Below are 8,680 nucleotides of genomic sequence, written 5' to 3'. Positions count from 1 at the left end.
CATAATCAAGTGCTCTGCAGTCATGTGGCAACACAGACTCAAGTATGCCTTCCCTCAGGGCGGTGAGCCCAGGTAGGGTCTGGGTGTTTGAAGCAAGCACACCTGTGACAAATCCCTGTTTTCACTCCCATCCCACAAACTCATCCAGACACCGCCGGCCCACTGCCGACACACAGGTGTCTGAGGGAGGCTGAGGAAAATACACATCTCCAGGAGCCATGTTCTTTCCTGATGTGCAAGCCCGACAACGCTGAACTGGAGTGCCCGCCAGCATCCCAGGCTTCCCTGCAGGGAAACACTCTCATAGTGAAGCTCCTTTTTAAAGAAAGCCTTTATTGCTGCAATTAGACATCCCAGTGTATAGCACAAACCCCCCTTTACAGAGAATTATTCAAGTGGTAATACTGAGAAACAGTGAACATACACAAAAGAATACAAAACTAGACATTTAGATTACTAGAAACTTTCTAAGAAAAATTTGAAATGTGAAGTGCCTTTTAGAAACTACACCACACAAGCCAGTGTAAATTTGGTTTAACGATCAATTTCCATAAACATTGTATCTAACTGTGCATTGATCAACTGCACAACTTCAACAATTACTTTCTAAGACAAAGAGAAATGCTTTTATTTCCCTATGTTTTGGTCTTTCCTTGGGCTAGAGGTGGAAGCTGCATGTTTCAAGCCAGATTCAAAAGGGAAAGCACTTCAAAAGGCAAAGTACTTTAAATGTGTATTTGCCTCCAGCCACATCCACAGCCTCATGGATCTCACCAGGTTGGTCCCAGCCCTTCTCCAGCCCTGTAGCCCACAACAGGGATGCAAAGGCAGCCCCGGATCGTGCAGGCATCAACTGAGGCTCCCAAACTGGCCCAGCTGCTGGAGGCCGGCATACCTATGGCCAGGTAGGACACATGTGCAGGTTTGAAAACTAGGCCTACATGTTTGAAGAATGGACTGAAGCAAAATGGGGAGAAACATTAGAGGCCTAGAGTAGGAAGATACCTTTATAGGGTTTTCCGGAAATTCTTACAATAAACTTGGGCACAAAAACCAAATTGCTGAGGCCAAAAGTCTGCATGTGGTACTGTGACTTATGGGGAATAGAGGCCAAATCAGAGAGGGCTGGCTGGTGATGCCCCAGACCACTTGCCTCTTCCCCTTCCTTGGCCCTGAGACCTCATTCTGGGCTTCTATATGGGTCAACCAAATGCTATCCTTTCACTAAAGCCGGGTGCAAAATAGGGGGCATGAAGCAGGGAGATGCTGGGGAAAACACAGCCCCAAAAGAATTAAGGGAGCAAGTTTACCCAGGCTACAGGAGCACTGGCAGAGCTGGTGCCCACACCAGATGGGAGTACCATACCCCTGCCAGGCTTCGTGCTTCACTGCTAGATGCAGGGGGCTAGGAGGGTCTGATGAATCAGGAGCTGAACTAGAACCAGAACCTTCAAGGAAAAAAGACAAGAGGGTAGCTCTGTGTCCTGCTAGGAGGGGAAATAAGAATGTGTGCAGATTGTCCACAGTGAGGCCAGAGATGATGAGATGGTATTAGGCAGAAAAGGGAGAGGGCTTCCCATGAGAATCTGGTTGGGCATGGGAGGGATACAGGGCTCAGTTATAAAGGCACCTTTGCCATAGTGGGGTGCCAGCCACACTGGGTGGGCTGCCCAGGGGCTGTCCCTACCTAAGCACTCTCCTGTCTACAGGAAGTCTTGGTGCTTTTCAAGTTCAGCATAAGGGATTCCATATATGAAGTAGGGATTCACACTTAGAAAATCTAACCTGGTACTGTTGGAGGGTGGCAGGAATGAGTCTACAAAATCAGGGGCCTTGCCTGAGCAGTTCCTTAGGGACACTGGCAGGGCTGACCTGGGATTCAGCTCTCCTGAGTGGACAGTCTGTGGTTGCCTGGGGTCCCCAGGCTGAGAAGCGGTATGGGTAATTGCACTTCGGGGTACAGTTAACACAGGCACGGGCTGGATGTGACCTGGGAGACAGAGAGGGACGGCTGACCTGTTTTCAGGAGCTGGCTATGGCTAGACAGTGCCTGCCTAGCCAGAGGAGGGCTACAGCAGATCCACTCCACAGACTAAGACCTGTGTTGCCAAGGAATCAGACACCGGCTTGAAGGAGACAGGAGGGCAAAGCCTACTGCCATTAAGCCCACACCGTAGCTCAGAGATCCTTCAGCCTTCTGACCTTCAAAACAAACTCTAGGACTTCCACTCTGAAAGGCAAATAAATCATCTTGTTTTTGCTTCATCCCCTTAGTAGCAACAAAGTGCAGGGCAAACAAAGTGCCTAAGGCCCAGACTGAGGCAGGACCCCCAGCATCTCCCACCTCCTCCCTGCAGGCTGGGTGAGAGAGTATCCTGGAGAGAAAGCATCTGGATTACTTATATTGTGTTTCAGGCACCCCGGCAACTTTCCCGGAGGTAACTATTTGCCTGGCACTAGGAAACTGGGTTTGAAAAACAGAATTTTAAGCAGATTTTTAGAGAGACAAGGCCATCTGATGGTAGTGATTTGGTTTTATGAAAATGGTACAGGTAGTAATCCCTGATGACAGAATGGACCGAAAGTGGGACCAAGGGTCCCAAAGGATCCTGTTCAGTCTGGTTAAGGCGACAGCTGGGCGGGTGTATGGCCGGGGAGCAGTGGCACAGCAGACCCTGGCAGTGTGCTCACACCTGACCCTCATCCCAGAGCCAGCCTGCCTGCCTCATGGCCCTGGCAGTGACTCCACAGAACCTCCATGAGCAGAAGCCTCACAGTGAGCCAGTACCCATCTTGTGTGCATGGGAGAACCTGCAGTGCACACACCCCAGCCGGGGTGGCACATGGCTGCTCTTTCAATGTGAAGCCAGCACCAACTGGAGAGATTTAACCATAAAGCAGTATTTTTTAAATATTCAGTTTTGTTGTATTACTCACTTCCTTTCCTTCCATTTAGATCTCAAAAACTCTTCTTTTTCAGTGTTGACAAAAACAAATGTACGGGTCAGGTCTATGAAATAACACCTTGTCATAAAACAGGCTCAAAAGCATAGAAACTATGCTTTAACTGCCATTAAGAATCCATTAATTTCCATGAGATCTGTGATAAAAAAGCATCCGGCCTGTTTGTCCTGTCTTAAAGTCATGAGTCTGTTTTATGAACAGGACGAATGCCATGCTTCTTAGCATATATAAGGCAAAGTGGGTTTTTGATCTCTCATGATGTAAAGGAGATAACAAAGGTAAGGAAGGGAAGATTTACAAGTGAGACTTTTTTTTTGAGTGTCAATCCCACTGGACACACATATTACAAAATAAAGATTCTCTTCTGTAAAGTGCTGTTTGCTCAGTGAATCATGTGCCACCACAGAGCACCACGGCCCCATCTGCTCAAGAGCATGGAGGAGGCAGCACTGGCAGAGGGTGGGCCGGAGTCTGTGTTTGGGGGCCTGTTTCAGTACCGCCTCCTGGGGCTCTCCGTGGTATGGAGGGAATCTTTCAGCATGGCTAGACATTCCCCAAGCTCTGTTCCAGGGTGGGGACCAATGTAAGCTGGAGGCAGCTGCATATCAGGGCCTGGGTGCCCCTGCTCCTGCTCTTCCCTTGAATTGGCATTTTATTCTCTCATTCTGCGCAATACCATGAGCAGGAACTCCGCTGGCTCCCCATCGTGTCATCATGGGGCCTTCCACCTTCCCTTCCCACAGAGCTGCCTGGCAGAGGCAGGACCCAGGCATGCCCAGCCCACAAGAGGGCTTTCTAGGAAACTAAGGAGGATTTAGAAAAAGAGAAGCCACTATAAATAGTCACCTGCCCAGTCTATGCTATTAAGGGACATAAGAAAGGTACACAAATTGGCAGTAAACAATTTCCTTCGGCTCTTCATGGATGTCCAGGAAAATGACAACCCGCACACAATCAGACATGAATGATTTCTGGTCCAGTGTCTTCAGGCTCTGTGCAACAAGAGTTTGTGTCGGAATGACAGATTCCACGTCCATCTTTATTTTCAAAGTTGGGCTCTGTTAGTGCAGATTTTTCAAAAATATTCTTTTTGCTTGTTTCTGGACAGTTTTGAACATAGATCACTCTATTATAGGCCTTGAGTCTCTTCCACAATTGCACGTATACTTTACACTGAACATACATAAAAAGAAGTCCTCCAGTGAAGCCGATGGCCACAACTACCAATTTAGTCCAAAAGGGCCATTCCAGGATTCCTGGAAGGGAAAAAATCAGCCTATTAGATTTTATTTAAGACCTGAATTAAAGAAAACATATGTCCGAACTTCCCATTACCAACTGATTCTTTTTTTTTTTTTTTAAGAGATGGAGTTTTGCTATGTTGCCCAGGCTAGAGTGCAGTGGCACACAGGTGTGATCATGGCACACTATAGCCCTCAATTGCTGAGCCCCAGCAATCCTCCTTGCCTCAGCCTTTTAAGTATCTGGGACTACAGGACTACGCCACTCACCAATGGATTCACAGCTCACCAAATGTGGCTTAAAGAGTGGAAGACAGTGTCCAGTTACTTCCTGCTTTTCCAGAACACAGTTTATGGAGATTCTCATGCTCCAGAATATGAACTCTCTGACTGAGTTTCAACAACTATCACCACAGCAAAAGAAATGCCAAAAAGGAGGCCTGGTGCCCCTTAACTGCTGTCCCTCCTCTAGAAACCCAAACTTTTTTGGCCTGGCTGGAAAATCCTCTGACCCCAGGACTACTGTGAGCTATCCTCGCCTCTGGTGCTGAGCTTGCTCTTCAGCCTGAGAACTCACCTGTTGCCTGCCCCTGCTTGATCTCCTCGGCAGTACGGTCAATAAGCACATACAAGGACCAGACCACACATGTGATGGCGATGACGTGGAATGTCACTGAGCACATAATCTTCCTGCGCTCGCTGGCCGTCATCTGCAACTTCTCCCACTGGAAAGACAACACGGAATGTGAGGCTCAGGCTTCTTGGGGAAGGGCTTTGGTCAGGTGAGAGCATTATAGGTGAGACTAGCTTTTTGCCCCTTCTCCCTTCCCAAACTAGATGCATTTCCTCAAATACCCAAAGTTGTTCTCCTTTAACCAGGTACCAGGTACAGCCAACTTTCTATCCAATGAAAAGAAGCCAGGATCGAGATGAAACCGAACTATCATCAAAAATCCCCTTGTCTGCTAATTCTTGCAAGCAGACATAAAATGGCCTGATAAAGAATTCTATGATTTCAGTCCTAATGAAAACAGTATGTTGGTCCAGGACCCAGGTGCTACGTTTTAAGTCTCCCTGATGTGTTGACTAGCATGGAGGAGCGGAAGAAGAGGGTTGATGATGCCACAGCACACTAGCAGATGGGCCACACTACATCATGAAGGTGAATGGCAGAAGAAGCTCACTCTTTGGTCCTCGCTACTTTGGCAGCAACAGCTCGAAATCGACGCTAAGAGTTCCGAGTACAAGCAGACTCTGCCAGTCTCATCTCCTTTAGGAGCTCATTAATTTACTCCAAATAGCCAGACTTTTTCATTTACTGGTTTCCGAATCAGGAGAAAACACATAAAGGTAGAGAGAAAGAACAATGTATAAACACTCTGCACATATCCTTTGCCAATCCTAGTCACAGCCTCTTTCCAGATGGGTCTATGCAAGGTAAGTTGTAAACAGAGCCTCAAGGACTTCCCATAGTGAGAGATTAGCATAGAGTAGGCACCCAATAAATTACAAGGCTTCTACTGGGGAAAACATTTTTTTAAGCACTTTGTGTAAGATTTCGCTAACATCTGGTTGTTTTCTGCTAGAATTTTATATACTAGCAAGTTCCCTGGTCTTCCTACCTGTAACACAGAGTCAGCACCCCAGCGCCCCATGCTCCCTGCTACTTCCTACAAACACATGTAGCTTGCCACCCTGTTAATGCTCGCTCTCACCTTTCTAGGGTATACTTTACTTCATAGACAGCTTGACCTCTCTAAACTCCTTTCACTCTGCCTTCAAATCCTAATGATCTTTCAAGAACCACTCTAAAACTCAAACACCCTATGAGGCTACCACGGCTCCACTTCCCCAGCCCTCTAGCCCATAATGAGCATTTCCTTTTCTGAATGACTGATAGGCCCTACCAGCACATCATTTAAGACTTAATTAGCTAGTATATGATTATGTGACTTCTCTTACAATTTATATATAACGTTTTGAGATAAGAACAGTCTTTTATTCTTCCAGACAAAACCTGCTGTGCTGGGCAAAAAAGACGTATGAAACAGTCAACATTTAAACTGGAGAGCAGGGCTGCGGACACAGTTCCTCTCGGAGGCAGCAGTGACATGGGCCTCCAGACAGCTGTACGTCATGAAATATCTGTGGGTCCTTTCTGAAGACAGCTGCACATCACGTAACGTCTGTGCTTCCTTTCCTTTCCCCATCCACCTACTCACACTCCCATCCACCAAATCCTTATCATAGGTTTATACAAATAAATTTACTGTGTGCTGTGGAGAGATACTGATCTCCAACAGACAGTCCTAATCAAAGCAGCAGGACGTCAACAGTTAATATGTATAAAGTTAGGTGCTAAGATACGTCACAAACAGTCTGTGGTCAAAGGCCAGATGACTGACACTGACAAGCAAGCAGTCTCAGTTTGAAGGGAAAAGAAGATTATGAATGGTCAGAAAGAGCTTCTTCCTGAGGGGAGGGACTTGAAAATCAGCACCAGAAACAACAATCTCTACAATGCAAACGTAAGCACCAGCCCCAGCTTTTTAAGGTAATGAATGCAGGCAAGCTATGACCCCATGATCTGTGACACCAGCTCTCCGGGAGTCAATGGTTTCAGGAAGGGTGAAGCACTTCTGGGCCTTCCTCCCACATACTTTTCTCAGCGGCTTCAGCTTGGTCTCCATGACAAACTCGTACTTGCAGAGCTCGCAGCAGCGCGTGTCGGAGCTCTTGATCCACTGCTGCAGGCAGGCCTGGTGCACGAAGTGGAGGCTTCCTGTGCAGCGGCAGGGGGTAATGAGGGGGCTCTCGTCGTCTCCTTCACAGTGGCAGATCCTATGGTGGAAGGAAAACCCGTCATTCCAAGGAGAGCCCCATGACAGGGGAGCTGACACTTCAGTGGAAGGTCAATTCCCCCAAAGAAAACTTTCAGAAACGAACATGACAGAAATGACTATAGGCACAAAAACATACAAACACAAATGAAAACAATCACTACAAACTAAAAATTTCTAGCTTACCGCACCAACATGGAAAGTCTGGAGGGCATTTGGCAACAAAAGGGAAAAAATGACGTAAGAAATGACAAAGTGGTCATTTTTTGGTAAGACATGAAACTTCCTTGAAAGGCGAATTTAAAGCAACACGTAATCATTTTCCAGAACATAAGATGGTAAAATAATTAGAGGGAAAATTTCTATATAAAACAAAACCAGCATTCCAACTTTCAAAAATACCACAGTGACTTTAAATGATGACATCTGCTTTTTAGCTATAATCACTTACTTTACCTTCATACCCCACAACTATATATTTCTGTTCTCTCTCAGGAAGTAAACAAAGATCACAGTACCTCTCCTAGACCTAAAAAACTCACCATAACAAGATGCTGCAATTTCATCTCTTTTTCTTGGGACCACTAATAGCAGTAAGTGAGAATTAATTTGAAAGCACTCATTATTTCCAAGGAAGTATGCAGCAAGATATAGCTATTGGCCTGAAGGAACTTAACAGGCTTTTAAGAAAGAGAAGGGTCTTTTCCAGCAGCTAGCGAACAGGCTGGGGCACCTGTCCTGGAAGGAGCCAGGGTCTCAGGCTATCTGTGTTTTAGTGAGGGGGGTCTCTGATACAACTGTTAGAAATGGCAACAGCTGGCACTAAGGAGAGGAGACCGGGGAAAGGTCAGAAGTAAGAAGGCACAAGAGTCACAAAAAGTGAATTCTGGAGGCCAGAAAAGGATACTGCATAAGGGAAGATAAAGGCGGGAAACGGAGTTAGGGCGGGACATAGGTGGCTACACTCCAGTTAAAAGGAAGGAAGGAGCTACTGGAAGAAAGGAGCTACTGGAGAACAGCCAGTCCCCACAGACCTTTTAGGGGTAGATGGGGAGCAAGGGTTAAAAAAGAGGCTGGGAGATGCAACAATGCTTAAAATCTGGACCATCAGGCTGGAAAGCTGGAGCTACTAATTTCTTTCTTCCAGTTTCTTTATGTAAAGTCTACTTATTTTTAGTTGAGAAGAGTCAGCTTGGCCTTTAATATGTGTAGCTTCTTCCTTTTTTTTTTTTTTTGGCAAGAGAGTTTCACTCTTGTCACCCAGGCTGAAGTGCAATGGCGCAATCTTGGCTCACTACAACCTCCGCCTTCTGGGTTCAGGCAATTCTCCTGCCTCAGCCTCCCAAGTAGCAGGGACTACAGGTGCGTGCCACCATGCCCAGCTAATTTTTGTATTTTTAGTAGAGACGGGGTTTCGCCATGTTGGCCAGGCTGGTCTTGAACTCCTGATCTTAGGTGATCCACCCGCCTCAGCCTCCCAAAGTGCTGGGATTACAGGCGTGAGCCACCACGCCCGGCCAGCTTCTTCCTCTTTTATCATTTGTGAAACTATCTTGGGACCCATGTCATAAAAATTAAGTTTTTCAAATGATATTGATACTCCATTCTTCTGGAGAAAATGATTAACCCATAACT

The 8,680-nt window shown here is 46.5% G+C and overlaps 1 protein-coding gene across 9 annotated transcripts in view; it reads right to left on the bottom strand.

Annotated features, from left to right (window-relative positions):
- Positions 1 to 313: 313 nt before the first annotated feature.
- MARCHF8 (membrane associated ring-CH-type finger 8) overlaps positions 314 to 8,680 on the bottom strand; it is a 118,924-nt gene continuing 110,557 nt past the window's right edge. For all 9 annotated transcript variants that reach the window (XM_017518801.2, XM_017518807.2, XM_037735013.1 and 6 more), the window contains 3 exons: positions 6,866 to 7,046; positions 4,783 to 4,930; positions 314 to 4,220 (listed from right to left, as the gene is read on the bottom strand). In XM_017518801.2, the coding sequence (XP_017374290.1) occupies positions 3,919 to 4,220; positions 4,783 to 4,930; positions 6,866 to 7,046 (631 nt within the window). In that variant the 3' untranslated portion in view covers positions 314 to 3,918. The remainder of the gene's footprint in view (positions 4,221 to 4,782; positions 4,931 to 6,865; positions 7,047 to 8,680) is intronic.

This window comes from Cebus imitator, unplaced genomic scaffold, assembly GCF_001604975.1.
Source record: "Cebus imitator isolate Cc_AM_T3 unplaced genomic scaffold, Cebus_imitator-1.0 Scaffold704, whole genome shotgun sequence".
Taxonomy (NCBI): Eukaryota; Metazoa; Chordata; class Mammalia; order Primates; family Cebidae; genus Cebus; species Cebus imitator.
Note: the sequence above shows the minus strand (reverse complement) of the source record. Positions and strands in the feature narration are given on the sequence as shown.